This window comes from Oncorhynchus kisutch, linkage group LG4 (genome assembly GCF_002021735.2).
Source record: "Oncorhynchus kisutch isolate 150728-3 linkage group LG4, Okis_V2, whole genome shotgun sequence".
Taxonomy (NCBI): domain Eukaryota; kingdom Metazoa; phylum Chordata; class Actinopteri; order Salmoniformes; family Salmonidae; genus Oncorhynchus; species Oncorhynchus kisutch.
This window is the reverse complement of record NC_034177.2, coordinates 76,858,254-76,881,757: the sequence shown is the minus strand read 5'-3', so window position 1 is coordinate 76,881,757 and position 23,504 is coordinate 76,858,254. Positions and strand designations below refer to the sequence as shown.

The 23,504-nt window shown below is 44.8% G+C and overlaps 1 protein-coding gene across 2 annotated transcripts in view; it reads left to right on the top strand.

Moving 5' to 3' along the window:
* The window catches only part of LOC109890014 (attractin-like protein 1), a 313,206-nt gene that overhangs the window by 276,432 nt on the left and 13,270 nt on the right, over positions 1 to 23,504 (top strand). For both annotated transcript variants that reach the window (XM_031823665.1, XM_020481961.2), the window contains one exon: positions 22,795 to 22,909. In XM_031823665.1, the coding sequence (XP_031679525.1) occupies positions 22,795 to 22,909 (115 nt within the window). The remainder of the gene's footprint in view (positions 1 to 22,794; positions 22,910 to 23,504) is intronic.

Here is a 23,504-nt window from a genome sequence, read left to right as displayed (position 1 = left end):
GGCGAAGAGGAGAGGAGAGGGGCTGCAGAATAGCCTCTCCGTCCCCCAGCTTTTAATAGGATTGTAGCTACGCTCACCGATGCACTGATTAAAATGGACATTTGCAGCAGGGTAGACACTTTAAAAAAAAATTTTTATCCATCTGCAGTGTGGCTAATGAATCTGTCTGCCGAGACAACGCTCTGGCACTCTGACTTGGGTGTTGACCATGATAAGCTCCATGAAGAGCCAGGAGATAGGCCCCGCTAGAACAGACTAACTGGATGGTGCTGGGCCCCGCTAGGGCAGGCTGACTGGATGGTGCTGGGCCCCGCTAGGACAGGCTGACTGGATGGAGCTGGGCCCCACTAGGGCAGGCTAACTGGGTGGAGCTGGGCCCCGCTAGGGCAGGCTGACTGGGTGGAGCTGGGCACCGCTAGGGCAGGCTGACTGGGTGGAGCTGGGCCCCGCTAGGGCAGGCTGACTGGGTGGAGCTGGGCCACGCTAGAGGAGGCTGACTGGGTGGAGCTGGGCCACGCTAGGGGAGGCTGGCTGGGTGGAGCTGGGCTACGCTAGGGGAGGCTGGCTGGGTGTAGCTAGGGGAGAATGAGGCCCCCAGAGGTCCTATGTACGCTTCAGGCCCACATGAAGACTTGGATGAGAGAGTTGAGTAGTGTAGTGGTGACTACTCACTCACTCATTAGACTGTTGAGTCAGTCTCTCCTGCTGCTGACTGATTCAGTATGAACGGGCAGCTCCAGCCTGGTTAACTCTGAATAGGAACCCTGAGGTTAGAGAGTCAGCTGCTATAATAACCTCTTTTACTGAGACTGATTCACTCGCGCGCCACACATTAATTACACTACCCACTGACATCCTGACTGTCAGACTTATACTTCTTGTCTGATTCAGAGCTTTGCTATGTGACTGAATCAGAGAGGTGATTGATGTCTGATTCACATAAGTGATACAGCTCAGATTAATTCTGCTCCTTGAATGTTGATTCAGAGCAGTAGGCCTACTACAAACCAGGTACCAGTGTTAGGCTTAACACCTGTTGGTTGGCTGAATCTGTAGAATATATCCATCTGATCCATACCCTGAGCCTTCAAAGCACAGCAAATGATTCACTTTACAAGCAGCTCCACAGTTGGATCGAACTCCCTGTTGATTCAAAGCGACTCACTCAGCTGTACCACTCCAAAGCCAGCCCAGCACATCGCTCCACAGCAGCACTTAAAATGGCGCTATGCCCACCTGTGGCTGAGCGGAAAATGAAAGACTACTTGAAAAAATGATTGTGACACCGTTCAGATCTCCCTCTCATCCCATCATCAGGCGTGTTCAGATCTCCCTCTCATCCCATCCCTAGACGTGTTCAGATCTCCCTCTCATCCCATCCCCAGACGTGTTCAGATCTCCCTCTCATCCCATCCCCAGACGTGTTCAGATCTCCCTCTCATCCCATCCCCAGACGTGTTCAGATCTCCCTCTCATCCCATCCCCAGACGTGTTCAGATCTCCCTCTCATCCCATCCCCAGACGTGTTCAGATCTCCCTCTCATCCCATCCCCAGACGTGTTCAGATCTCCCTCTCATCCCATCCCCAGACGTGTTCAGATCTCCCTCTCATCCCATCCCCAGACGTGTTCAGATCTCCCTCTCATCCCATCCCCAGACGTGTTCAGATCTCCCTCTCATCCCATCCCCAGACGTGTTCAGATCTCCCTCTCATCCCATCCTCAGACGTGTTCAGATCTCCCTCTCATCCCATCTCCAGACGTGTTCAGATCTCCCTCTCATCCCATCCCCAGACGTGTTCAGATCTCCCTCTCATCCCATCCCCAGACGTGTTCAGATCTCCCTCTCATCCCATCCCCAGACGTGTTCAGATCTCCCTCTCATCCCATCCCCAGACGTGTTCAGATCTCCCTCTCATCCCATCCCCAGACGTGTTCAGATCTCCCTCTCATCCCATCCCCAGATATGTTTGTGTTATGTCTGCTCTGCTCTATCAACTGTAATAAGACCCAGAGTCTCCTCCAGTATGCTGGCAAACAGCAGAACCCCTCTGTGAAGCTGATGATTCTGTGCAGTGTTGTGTTGTGTTGTGACAGGTGTGAGAGGGAGCCTGCCAGCGTCCGCGGGTGCCAGGTGCCAGCCAGGCGATGCCAGTGTGGCAGGGGGTTGTCACGGCGATGCAAGCGTCTGCTCTGTTGTGGGCCTTGTTTACGTCTTGTTTGCGAGCCGTCTCAGACAGTAAACAGGTGTTTAGAAGATGTGAGGTGGAATTTAACGGGCGGAGGAGGAGAAGGATGTCTCATCCTACTGTAGATCACAGATCTGGGAGGTTAAGGTGGAGATGTAGAGTGATGTTTCTTAGAACTGTCTTTCTGCTACTAGTTTCTCTGTTCACAATGCCTCCGCTCAGGCTATGAGCAGATACCAGGCTGAGACTAGATTGCATTACAATAAGTGTAATAAATGGCAAACCCTTCTTATATTTTCCAAATCTTATCTCACTGGAAGGAAGAAAAAAAATCTATGGCAAATATTCTGGTGAGATGCATATTTTGCATTTCTGGAAATGTCACGTTGGACATGTAACAATTTGTCAGATGATACACTGTCTCCTCTCAGAAGTTCAAACCTCATGATGAACTTCTTTAGTTAACAGAAACATCTAAATGGAACCCTTGGGATGTCCCAACTCTGACATCATCCCATTCAAGTAGAAGATTTAAATGGCTACGGTCAAGGTTAAGGTTAGGGTTTCTTCATTTCTTTGAACGGGGGAAAAAACATCAGATTCACAGATTATACATAACTTCTTCTTTTTTAAATTACCCTGGTTTCTCCCCAATTTCGTGGTATCCAATTGTTTTTAATAGCTACTATCTTGTATCATCGCTACAACTCCCGTACGGGCTCGGGAGAGACGAAGGTTGAAAGTCATGCGTCCTCCGATACACAACTCAACCAAGCCGCACTGCTTCTTAACACAGCGCGCATCCAACCCGGAAGCCAGCCGCACCAATGTGTCGGAGGAAACACCGTGCACCTGGCAACCTTGGTTAGCGCGCACTGCGCCCGGCCCGCCACAGGAGTTGCTGGTGCGCGATGAGACAAGGACATCCCTACCGGCCAAGCCCTCCCTAACCCGGACGACGCTAGGCCAATTGTGTGTCGCCCCACGGACCTCCCGGTCGCGGCCGGTTACGACAGAGCCTGGGCGCGAGTTTTCAACAGGCCAATATTCTACATGGGTTATAGCCCATAAAACATGGTAATTATTGATAGTTGGTATTCAGCAGTCATTAAAAAATGTCTTACTTACCTAGAAGAACTACTAAAATAGTGATTTTTTTTCAGACAGCATAGGCAGCAGCCCTATAGAGTTGAGATGATGACTTGGAATTAAATAATAAAGTCATCAAATAACATACACAACTGAAATATGTTATTAAATAATGTGAATAAATAATGGTTAATAAGTTATAAACAGTAATGGGCAGTCACTACCATCATGGGCAGTCACTACCATCATGGGCAGTCACTACCATCATGGGCAGTCACTACCATCATGGGCAGTCACTACCATCATGGGCAGTCACTACCATCATGGGCAGTCACTACCATCATGGGTTGAATGTGTTACAGCATTCAACCCAAATAATCGAAACGTAAATTTAAAAAAATATTATTTTTTAATAATCCAACCGAAACCGAACCAACCTCAAAAAGCACCAATCGCTCAGCACCCGTGGTTAGTAATTCTGTGAAGCAGGCTTCTAGGTAAAAAACAACAACAACATCTTGTTCTGGGTGCCCTCAGTAGCCTTTACATGGCTGCTTCTCTGCCTCCCTGCAGTTCACACTCTTCATTGTGACTGGATGGAGAAAATTACAGACTGTTTGTAAAAATAAGGCAGGCATTCATACGACCATAAGGTATGGTGAAAGTAGGGCTGTGGCGGATACGAAGTTTTGTCAGCCGGTGATTGTCAAGCAAATAATTGCCGGTCTCAAGGTAATTGACCATTAATTATAAACACATTTAGCATATCCTGGCTTTCACACATAGCCTACAAGCCACTGATGCAGACCTTTGAGACATCTACATTTTAAAATGTCTAAATCCATGTAATATAGCCTACACCTTCACAATAAATCCATTATTCATTTTAGACAGGTCTAAAGAAACATGATATGAAGAAAATGTTTTTGAAGAGGGCACCGACAAAACCTATTCCCCCTAATAGATTATAAGGTTGCATGATGCGATTCAAATGATGATTTGAAAAACAAGTCGCTTGAAAGGCATGAGCTCTGCTGTGTTTTTTTGCACTGGCTGTACACACTTCATCAACACTTGATAATGCCTCAAATTTCCCGGCGGCATCCCCTTTGTGGCTCTTTTGCGGCCAGTGACCGTTGTGCCCTTGAAGCACCTCTCATTCACATGGCTCTCCATCACGTGATCGATCGGGTCTTTCTCACAGGCTACAAGTGAAGACGGACATCAGGGGCGCAACTGTGCATGTCCTTATCCAATTTCAAGGTGCATATTGAAGATATTGGAAGAACTGTCCACATTGTTTCGTCAACCAACAAGATGAGTAGGCCTATCGAACAGCAAAAGCACTAGCCTATGTCAATCTACTATCCCCCATAGTACAAAAGTCGACCTATTCTGTGCGAGAAATAAATATTCCAAACATAGTGTGGGACAGTTGTGGGATCCGATAGACCCCAAATTAATACAACCACTAGCATCAAAAATACTTCTTTACGCAATGAGGCTGACTCAACAAATCAGAACGTTTAGCTTAAAATGTTTTAACTATTAGGCTATTTCTTCACATTATAAGCGCAGAAATGCGCACAGGCTAGGCTATAGCGCGAATGTTCCATTAGCGGCAAAAACACCATTATCAAAAGTGACCGCAAATGCGATTATGCATGTAATGCTTTTATTATAAAGGGGCATTTTTTTGGTGAAAATTATTTTCCCCAAACTTCAAACTCACGTGCTGCCTACAGTATGTATGCCATTTAGGCTCTACACCCCTTGTAAATCAGATTAATATGCTTCATTTTATTTGTTATTTGGCCACTTTAGTGATACAAGCCTTTGCAAAACATATAGACCTATGGGCTACGCTACATGAGGTGTGTGACTATGATTCGAAAATGTAGGGAGGAAAAGGTATTGTTTTTTCCCTTAAACTGGGCAACTGATAATATATAATTCACAAGTGACAGGATAATATCGTCACCCATCAGACTATTCTTGATTTAATCTCGTCTTAACATATACTAAATAATATATGTCTGAAATGTGTTTTTATTTACAATGGACCATTATCACGCACCTGTCTCGAAACAGGCTGGGGGAAAAATACATGTCATCTATGCACTTATATAGCAAATGGAGGACATTTGTCCCGTGGTTCATTTTCATGCCAGCCAGGTAGGCTAGACTCCTGTTGTAAAGAGAAGCAATGTGCTTATTAGTAAAGTTGAGAAATAAATATAGAAAGCTGATGGGATCCTCCTCTTTTTAATTGAGGCCATCACTCTGTTTTCTCACGCAATAGCAGAGCCTATAGGAATGTTGCGCAACATGAGTTAAAATCAAATTGTATTTGTCACCTGCGCCGAATTGAACAGGTGTAGACCTTACAGGGAAATGCTTACATACAAGCCCTTAACCAACTATGCAGGTTTAAGAAAAACACCTACAAAAATGAGAAATAAAAGTTACCAATAACTAAAGAGCAGCTGTAAAATAACAATAGCGAGACTATATATATATATATATATATATATATTATATATATTTTTATTTTATTTTATTTTTTTACCTAGGCAAGTCAGTTAAGAACAAATTCTTATTTACAATGACGGCCTAGGAACAGTGGGTTAACTGCCTGTTCAGGGGCAGAATGACAGATTTGTACCTTGTCAGCTTGGGGATTTGAATTTGCAACCTTTCGGTTACTAGTCCAACGCTCTAACACCTTGCTACCCTGCTGAGGGGGCCTATATACAGGGGGTACTGGTACAGAGTCAATATGCGGTTAGTTGAGGTAATATGTACATGGAGGTAGAGTTATTAAAGTGAATATGCATAGATAATAAACAGAGATTAGCAGCAGCATAAAAGGGGGGAGGTGCAAATAGTCTGGGTAGCCATTTGATTAGATGTTCAGGAGTCTTATGGTTTGGGATAGAAGCTGTTTAGAAGCCTCTTGGACCTAGACTTGGCGCTCCAGTACCGCTTGCCGTGCTGTAGCAGAGAGAGCAGTCTATGACTAAGGTGGCCGGAGTCTTTGACAAGTTGTAAGGCCTTCCTCTGGCACTGGCTGGTATAGAGGTCCTGGATGGCAGGAAGCTTGGCCCCAGTGATGTACTGGGCCATTTGCACTACCCTTTGTAGAGCCTTGCGGTCGGAGGCCGAGCAGTTGCCATGCCAGGCAGTGATGCAACTCGTCAGGATGCTCTCGATGGTGCAGCTGTAGAACCTTTTGAGGATCTGAGCACCCATGACAAATCTTTTCAGTCTCCTGAGGGGGAATAGGTTTTGTCGTGCCCTCTTCACGGCGGTCTTGGTGTGCTTGGACCATGTTAGTTTGTCGGTGATGTGGACACCAAGGAACTAGAAACTCTCAACCTGCTCCACTGCAGCCCCATCGTTGAGAATGGGGGCTTGCTCGGTCCTCCTTTTCCTGTAGTCCACAAATATCCCCTTTGTCTTGATCACGTTGAGGGAGAGGTTGTTGTCCTGGCAACCACACGGTCAGGTCTCTGACATCCTCCATATAGGCTGTCTCGCCGTTGTTGGTGATCAGGCTTACCACTGTTGTGTCATCTGCAAGCCTATTATGGTGTTGGAGTCGTGCTTGGCCATGCAGTCATGAGTGAACAGGGAGTACAGGAGGGGACTGAGCACGCACTCCTGAGGGGCCCCCATGTTGAGGATCAGAGTGGCGGGTGTGTTGTTACCTACCCTTACCACCTGGGGGCGGCCCTTCAGGAAATCCAGGATCCAATTGCAGAGGGAGGTGTTTAGTCCCAGGGTCCTTAGCTTAGTGATGAGATTTGAGGGCCTATGCTGTTGAATGCTGAGCTGTAGTCAATGAATAGCATTCTCCATAGGTGTTCCTTTTGTCGAAACTCTCTTGGTAGATAGTGTGGTCTACAGCTTATCATGAGATACTCTACCTCAGCCGAGCAAAACCTCGAGACTTCCTTAGATATCGTGCACCAACTGTTGGTTATAAATTTACATAGACCGCAACCCCTTGTCTTACCAGAGGCTGTTCTATCCTACTGATAGTGTGTAACTTGCAAACTATATGTTATTCATGTCATCGCTCAGCCACGACTTGGTGAAACATAAGATATTACCGTTTTTAATGTCCCGTTGGTAGGGTATACGTGTTTGTATACCCTACGTGTTTGTAGTTCGTCCACTTTATTATCCAGCGATTGTACGTTAGCCAATAGTACCGATGGCAAAGACAGATTAACCACTCATCGCCGGATCCTTACAAGGCACCCCGATCTCCTTCCGCGATATCTCCGTCTTTCTCCTCTTTCTGCCATAAGAGACAGTAGCAGCAACATTATGTGCAAAATAAGTTACAAACAATGCGTAAAAAAATAAATAAATAGCATGATAGGTTAAGAGCCCATAAAATAGCAGCCATCCCCTCGGCGCCCCTCCGGCGTTCATGGGCTCTCATGAAGTGTTTGATTAGATTTTCGATTACATTTGTATTGATGTCTGAGTGATTAGAGGGACAATAGAGTGCTGATTACCTGGCAGTTAGCAGGTTTGTTTTTGTTTGTACAAGTACAGTAGTGTTAAAATGATGGCGTATAGCTGGAAGACACTGACAGCACGGAACAATAATTCACAACAGCAAGAATTGGAAGAATTGGAATGAGGACAGAGTAAAAGAGAACAAATATCCTCTATGTTCATCCTGCCCCCTCTCTCTCTCTCTCTGTTCATCCTGTTCCCCCCCCCCTCTCTCTCTCTCTCTCTCTGTTCATCCTGTTCCCCCCTCCCCCCCTCTCTCTCTGTGTTCATCCTGTTCTCCCCTCTCTCTGTCTCTCTCTCTCTCTGTTCATCCTGTTCCCCTCCCCCTTCTCCCGTTCTCTCTGTGGAAGAGTCTCCCCTTCCCTACTAAACATATTCAATTAGACAAAACACACACACATTTACAATACATTTCTCCCTTCCAATGACCTGGAATGTTTAGATGGGTCAGACAAAGCCAACTTCAAAGACTCATAACACACTAACACATGGCTAAAACCTTTCTAATATAGAAAATAATATAGAGCAACTAATATAGAGAATAATATAGCGACTATAGAGCAACTAACATAGAAATACCTAATATAGAGAATAATATAGCGACTATAGAGCAACTAACATAGAAATACCTAATATAGAGAATAATATAGCGACTATAGAGCAACTAACATAGAAATACCTAATATAGAGAATAATATAGAGAATATAGAGCAACTAACATAGAAATACCTAATATAGAGAATAATATTGCGACTATAGAGCAACTAACATAGAAATACCTAATATAGAGAATAATATAGAGAATATAGAGCAACTAACATAGAAATACCTAATATAGAGAATAATATAGCGACTATAGAGCAACTAACATAGAAATACCTAATATAGAGAATAATATAGAGCATATAGAGCAACTAATATAGAAATGTTTAATATAGAGCAGCAGTGCCGCTGAATCAACCCTCCTATTTAATGTGGCCTGCACAGATGCGTGTCAATCTCTCCTGTCAATCTCTCCTGGCTCAAAGTGGAGGAGAGCTTGATTTCATCACTTCTTATATTTGTGAGAGATATTGACATGTTGAATGCACCGAGCTGTCTGTTTGAACTACTGGCACACAGCTCGGACACCCATGCATACCCCACAAAACATGCAACCAGAGGTCTCTTCACAGTCCCCAAGTCCAGAACAGATTATGGGAGGCGCACAGTACTACATAGAGCGATGACTACATGGAACTCTATTCCACATCAAGTAACTGATGCAAGCAGTAGAATCAGACTGAAAAAACGGATACAAATATATGTTATGGAGCAGCGGGGACTGTGAAGACACACACACACACACACACAGACATAACATGCACACTATATACACACATACACATGGATTGTAGATAAGTGGTAGTAGAGTAGTAGCCTGAGGGCACACTCTTAATGTGTTGTGAAATATATTGTAATGTTTGTAAAATTGTATAACTGCCTTAATGTTGCTGTACCCCAGAAAGAGTAGCTGCTGCCTTTGCAGGAACTAATGGGGGTCCATAATAAATACAAATACAAAAATACATAAGTGAGCCAAGGAGCCCGTGTTGGAGAGCAGAGATTTTGGGACCTGCTGCTTCCTAAAGAGGGATGTCAAATGGATAAGCACACTGGTCAATGGCTTGTGAAATGTGCAGAGGCTTTCTGATCAGCACCATTTCCTCCTCCTCTGCAATCTCTCCAGGGGATTGGACATGGCAATTTTCTGCCCTGCGGGGGTAGGCGTGCGTGGCTGGACTGATCCGCTCAAGGGGCGCCACAGGGGGGTTACTCTCCACACCCCAGAGGGACTATAGCATGGCCAATGTACCTACCGGTGAACATGTTACAGTATCTGTGTCATCGTAATGTGACAGTAGTATGTCTCCTGAGGGGTATAGGGTGCAGGGGTGTGAGCATTCTTTAGAAAGCTCTATATGTACTGACCTGCCCTAACAAATTATAGAATCATTTCATTTTCATACACTATATTAGGTTCATTTCTTGTTATCTCATTACTCTTATGGTAGTATTATAATAATTGAATTACAAGATCCTTAAAACTGTTCATTGACTTCAGTGGCGCGTTTAACACCATCCAGCCACACCTACTGGTGGATAAACTGGGGAAATTTGGTGTCAACTCTCTACTGATCAAGTGGATTAATAGTTTCCTTGTGAACCTTACTCAACAAGTGAAGTTTAACTCCGCCATCTCTACATCTAGAACGGTGAATACAGGAGCCCCTCAAGGTTGCGTACTTTCACCAATACTGTACACACTGTACACAAACGATTGTCAAGCCTCTGACGCAGCCCACAAGTTGTTTAAATATGCCGATGACACACTGGGTGGGTTTCCTCCACCCAGACCAAGCCTCTCCAAGGTTTTGACAGAGAAACATTTCCTCCACCCAGACCAAGCCTCTCCAAGGTTTTGACAGAGAAACGTTTCCTCCACCCAGACCAAGCCTCTCCAAGGTTTTGACAGAGAAACTGCAAAATTCGTCCAGTTGTGTGCAGATTACTTTCTTGAAATAAACAAAAGAGATGTTTGATTTCAGAAGAAATAAAACTCCACTGCCCCAACACAGATCAGTGGGGAATCAGTCGATAGAGGGACCACATAGAAATAACTGAGATTCCAAATAGACAATAACTCAAATTCAATGACTGTGCCTTTGCAAAGATAAAGAAATTGTAACAGAGTGTGTTTTTCTTTACGCAAAATTAACCGTTTTTAATGTCGACCGCCATATCTATCTAATGTTCTATAAATCTGTCCTGCAGAGTGTGCTGTCCTTTGGTCTGATATGTGTGTTGAGGAAACCAGACCAAGTCATGCTTCAGCGGGAAGGATCATTTGGTATAGAATCAGCCACCAACCTGGACACAAAACTCATCCTAGTAAAACTTGAAAGCAAAACTCAGTCACAGCAGCAGCCGGACAAGGGGAAAGAGACTTCTTCAATAGGAAATCAAAACAGACAGAAATGGGGACTCTCTCATTGCAACAGTCCCTCCAGTATACAGCATATTGCACTTTCACTTTAAATGTGTAGCTATAGCACTTTGAATGGTAGTGTGTAGTGTAGTTTTCATGTTTTATGTATGTTTTTTTAAGCACATGACCAAGTTGATCTGAATCTGTATCTGAATGATACCTAATATTGTGGCCATAGGGCTTGTTTTCCCAATACTTCCTGTTTTATTTATGAGGACTCTTCTAATTGACCAGTCTGTCTGAATTAGACCTCTTTCTAGCCCACCCCTTTCTCCTCCCTCCATCTCCCTCCCTCCATCTCTCTCCCCACATCTCTCCTCCCCCCATCTCCCTCGCTCATTCTCTCCCCACATCTCTCCTCCCTCCATCTCTCTTTCCTCCCTCCATCTCTCTCCCCACATCTTTCCTCCCTCCATCTCCCTCCCTCCATCTCTCTCCCCACATCTCTCCTCCCTCCATCTCTCTCCCCCATCTCTCCTCTCTCCATCTCTCCTCCCTCTATCTCCTCCCCCTCCATCTCTCCTCCCCCCTCCATCTCTCCTCCCCCCCTCCATCGCCCTTCCCACCATCTCTCTCCCTCCATCTCTCCACACTCCCCCGTCTCTCCTCCCCCTCCTCCCCTCCCCATCTCTTTCCTCCCCTATCTCTCTCTCCCCCATCTCTCCTCCCTCCATCTCACCCTCCCCCCATATATTTCCTCCCCTATCTCTCTCTCCTCCCTCATCTCTCCCTCCCCATCTCTCCTCCCCTATCTCTCCTCCCTCCATCGCTCCTCCCTCCATCTCTCCCCTCCCTCCATCTCTCCTCCCTCCATCTCGCCCTCCCTCCATCTCTCCTCCCCCTGCATCTCTCCCCCCCATCTCTCCTCCCCCCTCCATCGCTCTTCCCACCATCTCTCTCCCTCCATCTCTCCTCCCTCCCCCGTCTCTCCTCCCCTCCCCCATCTCTCTTCCCCTATCTCTCTCTCCTCCCTACATCTCTCCTCCCTCCATCTCTCCTCCCTCCATCTCGCCATCCCCCATCTCTCTTCCCCTATATCTCTCCTTCTTTCACCTCTCCAGCTAGAAAACAACAAGCTGTTTGGAGATCCATTATCACTCAAAGGACATTAAAAGGGAATTCATTCCAGATTGCTGTGAGATGTGGGTACAAATCTATGGTGATTAAAATGTTGTTTTCTTGTTCTTATTTCAGGCTCTTGTCTTGTTAGGGTGAGTCAGGTGATTAAATGTTACGTGACTGTTGACTGAGTCTTTCATCATGTCCTTCCTGGTGTAGGATAAGACTGAAACAAGCATCTGGCTTTGGTTTGGGGGTTTCTTTTTTTGCCAAGTCAGAGCGAGCCAGGTGATTAAACATTGTATGAATGTTGCAGGGATCTCAGTGTCTCCCCTCTCTGTAGACTATAAGACTGAAACAAGATGCGGATTTGGAACACAAGGCCATATTCTATTGTGCATTTTTCAGACACCGTAAGACTGGAATTTATGTGTGTGTGAGTATCTGTTCATGATGCATATGTAAGTGCTTCTGCAGGCATTCAGCAAAGTAGTTTATGTGAAAGGTATGTTAATGAAAGCGTAGAAAGGGTGACATTATTATCGCCCAGCGAAAGTTGAATATGCTCTGAGAGGAATATATTCTCCTTTGTTTTGGGAATGCATTAATTCAGCCTGCCCGATGATCAAAGCCACACAAACACACACACACACAGCTGTCTAAGAATGGCAGGCATCTGCATTTGATGGCATTTTATATGGGGAGGAATGAGAAGATTTAACAAAGCATTTGGTATTCATCGGCTTTTGATTAAGTGGGATGGTTTGAGCCATGTCTGAATCAGAGAGGAAAGCTTTAACTACCTACCTGTGAGGTCAAATGTTGACCCAGAATACATATATTTGCATGATTCTTTTCTCTGATTGGCTCGAGGGGTGCACCTTTTCGCCCTTGCCGTTTATTGCATCTGAATGAGAAGATATGTACGTGTCCACTGACAAGTGACCCACATACACTACATTAACTCTAGTAGGGGACAGGATGAGACCACACACATCTTAATGCCCAGACCACTAATCTCTCTCTCACTCTCTGTCTCCCTCTCTCTCTGTCTCTAAACCACACACATCTTAATGCCCAGACCACTAATCTCTCTCTCACTCTCTGTCTCCCTCTCTCTCTGTCTCTAAACCACACACATCTTAATGCCCAGACCACTAATCTCTCTCTCACTCTCTGTCTCTGTCTCTCTCTGTCTCTAAACCACACACATCTTAATGCCCAGACCACTAATCTCTCTCTCACTCTCTGTCTCTGTCTCTCTCTGTCTCTAAACCACACACATCTTAATGCCCAGACCACTAATCTCTCTCTCACTCTCTGTCTCTGTCTCCCTCTCTCTCTGTCTCTAAACCACACACATCTTAATGCCCAGACCACTAATCTCTCTCTCACTCTCTGTCTCCCTCTCTCTCTGTCTCTAAACCACACACATCTTAATGCCCAGACCACTAATCTCTCTCTCACTCTCTGTCTCTGTCTCCCTATCTCTCTGTCTCTAAACCACACACATCTTAATGCCTAGACCACTAATCTCTCTCTCACTCTCTGTCTCTGTCTCCCTCTCTCTCTGTCTCTAAACCACACACATCTTAATGCCCAGACCACTAATCTCTCTCTCACTCTCTGTCTCTGTCTCTCTCTCTCTCTGTCTCTAAACCACACACATCTTAATGCCCAGACCACTAATCTCTCTCTCACTCTCTGTCTCTGTCTCCCTCTCTCTCTGTCTCTAAACCACACACATCTTAATGCCCAGACCACTAATCTCTCTCTCACTCTCTGTCTCTGTCTCCCTCTCTCTCTGTCTCTAAACCACACACATCTTAATGCCCAGACCACTAACCTTCTCTCTCTTTCGCTCCCTCTCTCTCTGTCTCTAAACCACACACATCTTAATGCCCAGACCACTAACCTTCTCTCTCTCTCTCTCTCTCTCTCTCTCTCTCTCTCTCTCTCTCTCTCTCTCTCTCTCTCTCTCTCTCTCTCTCGGGTCCCAACCTGTCCATGTAATAGTATTCATTATGATCTAAAAGGCAAAACTGATCGTAGATCAGCACTCTTTGTGGATGCGGGTCCTGATATCTTTTTTGTATGTCAGTTTGTAAGAGCCTCTGAGTGGCTCTGGCACTTTGTCTACATCTGGTGTCGCCCTTGAATGCTAACGTTACCTGCAGATTGATGTTTACCGGAGGCCTTGCAGACAGAGTTTAGCGCCCTCTCTGAGTTGAAGGACCTCTGGAACTGATTAGTCAAACAGAATAGATGTGAGAGAGAGAGAGAGAGAGAGAGAGAGAGAGAGAGAGATTTATACTGCATTCTCTGGGGGTTTTGGAAGGTTAAGTTAGAAATGTCCCTGTGAGTTTTCTCAAACCCGTGTTTCTTGTCTGAGTTGAACAATCCAACAGCAATCTATGACCTCTTCAACACTTCATGACTAGAAAACCACTGAAGCAGAAAGGAATAGTAAAACAGGAGTACAGCAGAAAAGGTAAACCTCCATTCAGCCCAGCAAACTTCTTAGGCCTCTATTCCTCCCATGTTTAAGTGTCTGGGAATTGACCACTTTTCTCTTGGAAGGGACAGGCGCTACTCAAACAGAGCTTTATCTACACTGAACAAAAATATAAATGCAGCATGTAAAGTGTTACATGAGCTGAAGTAAAATGTCAAATACATTTTCCATACACACAAAAAAGCTTATTTCTCTCAAATGTTGTGCACAAATTTGTTTACATTCCTGTTAGTGAGCATTTCTCCTTTGCCAAGATAATCCATCCACCTGACAGTTATGGCATATCAAGAAGCCGCTCTAAAATATGCAGTTTTATCACACAACACAATGCCACAGATGTCTCAAGTTTCGAGGGAGCCTGCCATTGGCATGCTGACTGTAGGAATGTCCACCAGATGAGTTGGCAGATAATTTAATGTTAATTTCTTTACCATAAGCCACCTCCAATGTTGTTTTAGAGAATTTGTCAGTACGTTCAACGTTGACGAGAGGATTAGGAAGAGATGCCTCCTGGAATGCCTTCTCTCTTTTTCACTCACTCACTCACTCACTCACTCACTCACTCACTCACTCACTCACTCACTCACTCACTCACTCACTCACTCACTCACTCACTCACCCTCTTCTTCTTTGTCTCTGTGTGGAGTGAAAGGGAGGAGAATGAGATAGATAATTTCACCTAGAAAAAAACCCCTTACCTCCTCAGGGAAGACAGAAACATAGGTAATGGGCAGATTTGGGAAAATGGCTCCAAGAGGTTTGACACTTCTACAGTGTCAAGTGCCTTTATACACTAGCAGCACTACTAAGTGGTTTTCTTACTATTCTGTTTGGAGGTGCTTGATAGTGTCAAAGCTGAAGACTGCAGTGTTAGTCCACCCTCAGGCTTTTTCCAGTGGACAATGCCCCTACTTCAGATCGACGAATGGAGCTGAATGTCTCTCAAATTCTCCTCAGGTCAGGAAAAAAAGAGTTCAAGTCCTCTCCTGTTAGTTCATGCTCGTAAAACTGTTTCTACTATACAGCTCAGCAATCTCCCTCAAGATCTTTCTCCTCTCTAATCTCTCTCCTGCTCTACTTCCTTGTGCTTTCTACTTTAGCTGATTGATTTGGGAGCGGTGCCAAGGGGCTCTACTCTCCAGGATAACTTTATCACTTACTCATACTCTGTAATGCTACTCGTCTTGAAGGTGTCATTTCAATAAAATACCTATTCATGTGGATTGAAATGAAGTGGACAAATACGTGTGGCAGTGCAGTTGCGGGGAGATGTACGGCCCTGTGGCGCTAACCTCCAGGATGATAAATCAGTCTTAATGATCCCTTTTAAACAGATGATTGTTTCAGCCTTCAGAGACACCGGCAGGGCAGGGTTTTCTCTGTCCTCCTGCTCTTCCTGCTCCTAGCAACAGACTGGGCACAGGAAGGAAGCCCTGTTAGAGACGGCAGTACATTCTGAACTACGCTCTAGAAAAATCTGTGCCTAGTTACACTGTTTTATGTAACTTTCTTCAATTATGCAGTGATTACAATCTTTTCATGTTTTTTGGGGGAGGGGGCGTGAGTATTTGTGTGTTTGATGTAATTGCATGCTGGCTCATGGATTTGGCCGGTCAGTGCTTGGGGAAATGAGGAGCGTCAGGTCGGTTAACCAGTCATTTCCTGGAGGAAATGTCTCAGCTGAGCAAACGTGTGTGTTCAGCAGTCAGGATCAAAGGTCCATGTTACACACCAGGTCACACACACATGAGCTGTCTCCATGGAGAAAAGGTGCTTTAAGTCATGCTACATGAATCTGTCCATTTCCTTAACTCAAAAGATTATCATGAATGCAAAGTAAAAACGACACTGGGATGATTGGGGGATGCACACAGTTGAAAATAGATAGTATTCTGTACTTTTGGCAAAGCTATGTTAGGAACACTGACATGTGGATGGATGGTGAGATGTGTTTTCTTCAGTGACATTCAGATGAGCTGCTTGTTGGAAACCCCTGGTTCTGCCAGGTTCCTCTGTTTCTCTCTGACGCTCCAAATGGAAGCACATCATCAATGGCCACTAAATCTCTCAGCTCTCTTAATTGATAGCATTGTGCTATAGCAGCCGTCACGCTCTAATAAGAACCTCCTGGATGTTGCACTTTGTTCTACTAGAGTTGGCTCTTTACGGGGAACCCATTTCCTCTTTCAGAGAGCTGGGGAATGTATCATTTCCTGACGCCCCCAAACACAAAACAAACATGGGAGGCCCTACCCTGTAATTATGCTCTGTGCTTCAGCAGTTCAACTTATTATCAGTGGGGCTGGTGTGTGTGTGTGTGTGTGTGTGTGTGTGTTGTAATTGCCATTTTGATAATGGTTCATTGTTTTGATGGGTCACCTTAATTAAAGACCACTTGGGTGGTAGGACATCATACACATTGTACTCCCACCACCTTTAGAGGATTGGTGTTAGCAAAGCTTTCATTCCTTTATCCCCCATCCAGCTTTTACTCCTTAAGTGCCTCTCTCTCTCTCCCTTTCTCTCTCTCTCTCTCTCTCTCTCTCTTTCTCTCTCTCACTCTCCCTCTCTGTCTTGCTCTCTCTTTCTCTCTCTCCCTTTCTTTCTTTCTCTCTCTCTCTCTCTCTCTCTCTCTCTCTCTCTCTCTCTCTCTCTCTCTCTCTCTCTCTCTCTCTCTCTCTCTCTCTCTTTCTCTCTCTCCCTTTCTTTCTTTCTCTCTCTCTCTCTTTCTCTTTCTCTTTCTCTCTCTCTCTCTCTCTCTCTCTTTCTCTTTCTCTTTCTCTCTCTCTCTCTCTCTCTCTCTCTCTCTCTCTCTCTCTCTCTCTCTCTCTCTCTCTCTCTCTCTCTCTCTCTCTCTCTCTCTCTCTCCCTTTCTTTCTTTCTCTCTCTCTTTCTCTCTCTCTCTCTCTTTATTCCTTTCTCTCTCTCTGTCTTGCTCTCTCTTTCTCCCTTTCTCTCTCTCGGTCTTGCTCTCTCTTTCTCCCTTTCTCTCTCTCGCTCTCTCTCTCCCTTTCTCTCTCTCTCTCGGTCTTGCTCTCTCTTTCTCCCTTGGTGTTAGCAAAGCTTTCATTCCTTATTCCCCCTTCCAGCTTTTACTCTTTAAGTGCCTCTCTCTCTCTCTCTCTCTCTCTCTCTCTGTCTTGCTCTCTCCCTTTCTCTCTCTCTCTGTCTTGCTCTCTCCCTTTCTCTCTCTCTCTCTCTCTCTCTCTCTCTCTCTGTCTTGCTCTCTCTCTGTCTTGCTCTCTCTCTGTCTCTCTCTCTCTGTCTTGCTCTCTCTCTTGTACTTTGTCAAGGTTTTTCTATGGTTTTGATCAGTAACCATGGTCAAATAGTTAGCCTGTACTGTTGATTTAGTGCCAGATAGCACTGCATTTTGCTTTGTGCTTGTGTTTCCCAATAAGCAATGTACTTTTGTTTTGACTGTGTTGTAATTTGGTTTATTCTGATTGATTAGATGTTCTGGGCCTGAGGCTTCGGGTGTGTTAGTAGTACAGGTTGGTGAACTCAGCCCCAGGACCAGCTGGATGAGGGGACTCTTTTGTTTGCTCAGCTCTTGGCATTGCAGGGCTTGGTAATGATAAGAGAGGGGGGTCACTGGTCCCTTTCTCTCACTCTCTCTCTCTCTATCTTTTGGTCTTGCTTTCTTTTTCCCTTTTTCTCCCCTTTTTCTCCCTTTTCCTCTCTCTCTCTCTCTCTCTCTCTCTCTCTCTCTCTCTCTCTCTCTCTCTCTCTCTCTTGCGCACTCTTTCTCCCTTTCTCTCCATTCCCCTTTAATTTCGTTCATCTATTTTGTGAAGAAAGCCTCCTATGCATTTCATTTAAAGGCCCTGTAGAAGCGTCTCCATGTCTACTGTGATCAACGAGCATTCATGATACCAAAATATGGGAGCAGTAAGAATGCCAGAAAATAAGAGCTACAGGATAGTATATCTCAGGTAGAGCACTCAACATTGCCACCATGTCTTTAAGGAGAACGAGGTGAGTTCTCTGGAGTGAGAGAGAGTGGCAAGCCACGCTGCTGCCCTGTCCAGGCTACTCTCAGGGAGCTCTACCCACGGCACTTCAGAGTACTTTAGAGAGGACAGGCACCCTGACTAAACCCTAGCACCCCTCTATCCACTTCAATCTCATCCGATTGACATACCTTTGGTGCGTTCCAATGACTTGTCTGGGTGTAATTGGTAGTGTAGGGTGTAAGGGTGCTGTAAACCAGCCTATGTAAGAGGAGGCTGCTCTGCTATTGTCTGTCGACAGGACATTGATCTGGATGACCAGAGGTCAAGCCTTCTTCCCTGTTGCCGGTAAACAACCACATCTGTCTCCTCTCATCTCGGGTCCTCCCCAGACCAGAGCAGACACCAGGAGTAAACACGGTCCAACCCTGACCCCTGTGGTCACCCGACCCCTCCCTCTCTGGTGTGGTACCGGGGTCAAACCTGCTGCTCGGTATTGTAGTTCAGTGGAGCTCCATCTGACAGCTACTGGCAGACAGCACCACAGAGACCTTATAACAAAGACATCTCAGGTGCATATAGACTTTGTTTGAATAGAGTTGCTGCCCTCAAGGTCAACTGTAGACTATGGTGTCCTAGCACCACCTCTTCATCTCTCCCATCGACTCCTCTTCATCTCTCCCATCGACTCCTCTTCATCTCTCCCATCGACTCCTATTCAGCATCATTGTTTCCTCTCTTGTTCTCCTGTAAGTCCCGTGCTTCTGTTCTGTGTTTGAGAGCTGTGCGTAGCAGCAAGGCACAGTGGAGGATGATCAAGAGACCACATCAACGTCTCATCACTCTGTTTAATCATTTCACAGCAGGGATCAATGCACCTTAAAGCTGAAAGAAGGTGTGTGTGTGTGTGTGTGTGTGTGTGTGTGTGTGTGTGTGTGTGTGTGTGTGTGTGTGTGTGTGTGTGTGTGTGTGTGTGTGTGTGTGTGTGTGTGTGTGTGTGTATCTGTGTGTGTACGTGTGTGTGTGTGTGTTTTTGTTGTGTTTGTACATCCCATTACATACTACTGGAAAAGCAGATTGTGCCTTTGACAGTGTCTATGTGAGTTCAGTGATTATTAAGTTGTCCTTTGAGAGTGGGGGGATAGAAGAACACGTGCTGCAGTGTGTCAGTGTGGTATAGCAATGATCCCAGCTGGGATTTTGGCCTCTCTGGGTTGGAATGCTTCTGGCAGCAGCACTCACACAGCTTTGGGCTATACAGTTTATTTACACACAGCTTTGGGCTATACGGTTTATTTACACACAGCTTTGGCCTATACAGTTTATTTACACACAGCTTTGGGCTATACGGTTTATTTACACACAGCTTTGGCCTATACAGTTTATTTACACACAGCTTTGGGCTATACGGTTTATTTACACACATCTTTGGCCTGTACAGTTTATTTACACACAGCTTTGGGTTATACAGTTTATTTACACACAGCTTTGGGCTATACGGTTTATTTACACACAGCTTTGGGCTATACAGTTTATTTACACACAGCTTTGGGCTATACGGTTTATTTACACACAGCTTTGGCCGATAGTTTATTTACACACAGCTTTGGGCTATACAGTTTATTTACACACAGCTTCGGGCTATAGTGTTTATTTACACACAGCTTTGGGCTATACGGTTTATTTACACACAGCTTTGGGCTATACAGTTTATTTACACACAGCTTTGGGCTATACAGTTGATTTACACACAGCTTTGGGCTATAGTGTTTATTTACACACAGCTTTGGGCTATACGTTTTATTTACACACAGCTTTGGCCTATACAGTTTATTTACACACAGCTTTGGGCTATACGGTTTATTTACACACAGCTTTGGCCTATACAGTTTATTTACACACAGCTTTGGGCTATACGGTTTATTTACACACATCTTTGGCCTGTACAGTTTATTTACACACAGCTTTGGGTTATACAGTTTATTTACACACAGCTTTGGGCTATACGGTTTATTTACACACAGCTTTGGGCTATACAGTTTATTTACACACAGCTTCGGGCTATAGTGTTTATTTACACACAGCTTTGGGCTATACGGTTTATTTACACACAGCTTTGGGCTATACAGTTTATTTACACACAGCTTTGGGCTATACGGTTGATTTACACACAGCTTTGGGCTATACAGTTTATTTGCACACAGCTTTGGGCAATAGTGTTTATTTACACACAGCTTTTGGCTATACGGTTTATTTACACACAGCTTTGGGCTATACAGTTTATTTACACACAGCTTTGGGCTATACAGTTTATTTACACACAGCTTTGGGCCATAGTGTTTATTTACACACAGCTTTGGCCTATACGGTTTATTTACACACAGCTTTGGCCTATACAGTTTATTTACACACAGCTTTGGGCTATACGGTTTATTTACACACAGCTTTGGCCGATAGTTTATTTACACACAGCTTTGGGCTATACAGTTTATTTACACACAGCTTCGGGCTATAGTGTTTATTTACACACAGCTTTGGGCTATACGGTTTATTTACACACAGCTTTGGGCTATACAGTTTATTTACACACAGCTTTGGGCTATACGGTTGATTTACACACAGCTTTGGGCTATACAGTTTATTTGCACACAGCTTTGGGCAATAGTGTTTATTTACACACAGCTTTTGGCTATACGGTTTATTTACACACAGCTTTGGGCTATACAGTTTATTTACACACAGCTTTGGGCTATACAGTTTATTTACACACAGCTTTGGGCTATAGTGTTTATTTACACACAGCTTTGGCCTATACGGTTTATTTACACACAGCTTTGGCCTATACAGTTTATTTACACACAGCTTTGGGCTATACGGTTTATTTACACACAGCTTTGGCCTATACAGTTTATTTACACACAGCTTTGGGCTATACGGTTTATTTACACACAGCTTTGGGCTATAGTGTTTATTTACACACAGCTTTGGGCTATACGGTTGATTTACACACAGCTTTGGGCTATACAGTTTATTTACACACAGCTTTGGGCTATACGGTTTATTTACACACAGCTTTGGGCTATACAGTTTATTTACACACAGCTTTGGGCTATACAGTTTATTTACACACAGCTTTGGGCTATACAGTTTATTTACACACAGCTTTGGGCTATACAGTTTATTTACACACAGCTTTGGGCTATAGTGTTTATTTACACACAGCTTTGGGCTATACGGTTTATTTACACACAGCTTTGGCCTATACAGTTTATTTACACACAACTTTGGCCTATACAGTTTATTTACACACAGCTTTGGGCTATACAGTTTATTTACACACAGCTTTGGGCTATACAGTTTATTTACACACAGCTTTGGGCTATACAGTTTATTTACACACAGCTTTGGGCTATAGTGTTTATTTACACACAGCTTTGGGCTATACGGTTTATTTACACACAGCTTTGGCCTATACAGTTTATTTACACACAACTTTGGCCTATACAGTTTATTTACACACAGCTTTGGGCTATACGGTTTATTTACACACAGCTTTGGGCTATAGTGTTTATTTACACACAGCTTTGGGCTATACGGTTGACTTACACACAGCTTTGGGCTATACAGTTTATTTACACACAGCTTTGGGCTATACGGTTTATTTACACACAGCTTGACTCCTTGGCAGGGACATGTTTGAGACCCTCTCCTAGGAGAAGGTGAGGCTGGTATCTTGAGCCACACCCTAAGCTACTTGGTAGTCAGGAGGTGTGAGCTGTGAGGAGAGTATGGCTTAATGGAAAGAAATGAGTGGTCCTCTCTAGCCACACCCCCCAGGGTCAGTCCCTCAACAAGCCTAAGTGAAATGGATGTGGCGGCTAGGAGGAAAATACCTCCCCTGCACCTAGCGTCCCCTCCAACCATCCATCTCCGTTACTCGGGCTTCAGGTTGAGCTCTAGGGCTTGTCTGTCAGCCAACTCCCCCATGTGTGAGGCCCTCACCTGGGGGAGGTGGGAGCGGGTCCTCCATCCACTGGACATCCAGCCTAACTGAAATAGATGTCCAGTCAGTGACTCACCAGTGCCTGGATATGGGCCGCCTACAGACCTATCTTAGTAGCTGGTGAATACTGCTGTCCATTTCCATACTGGATCCATGCACATGTCTAACATTTTGCATACTGTCTGTGTGTGTATTTTAGGGGTCACAAAATCTATGTTTCATCTTTTAAAAAATTACTTTGAATTAATTACAGGGCAACAGCAAAACATAACAAGCTAAGTTAGCCGAACACAGGCGGGGCAATGTTCTCATAGAAACAGTGGAACCATGTGGTGTGTGGAAATCTGACGCACCCCTTTGTGATGGGATTTGGGAGTGTTTATTGATTGACATGACTGACATGCTCCTTCCTCTCTCTCTGTGCAGGGTGTGCCCAAGCCTATAGCAGTGGAGCCATGTTGGGGGAGCAGGGCCGGCGTACTGACCGTCCTCATGTGTCTGCCCAGAGTCCCTTCAGGAATACCCCCTCCTGGCCAATCTGGTAAGCACCTGTCTCCTCTCCACTCAGTGTCTGGCCTCTAGACCAGCCCTTCTCCCAGATCTAACACATTCTTCAGATACCACTATTTCCCTCTACCATTCCAGATATATACTGACTATATCAAACATAAGGAACATCTTCCGAATATTGAGTTGCACCCTTTTTGCCCTCAGAACAGCCTCAATTTGTCTGGGCATGGATTCTACAAGGTGTCGAAAGCGTTCCACAGGGATGCTGGCCCATGTTGACTCCAATGCTTCCCACAGTTGTGTATAGTTGGCTGGATGTCCTTTAGGTGGTGGACCATTCTTGATACACACAGGAAACTGTGTGAAAAACCCAGCAGCGTTACAGTTCCTGACATAAACTGGTGTGCCTGGCACCTACTACCATACAAAGGCACTTAAATCTTTTGTCTTGCCTTTTCACTCTCTGAATGGCACACATACACTATCCATGTCTCAATTATCTAAAGGCTTAAACATCCTTCTTTAACCTGTCTCCTCCCCTTCATCTACACTGATTGAAGTGGATTTAACAAGTGACAATAAGGGATCATAACTTTCACCTGGTCAGTCTGTCATGGAAAGAGCTG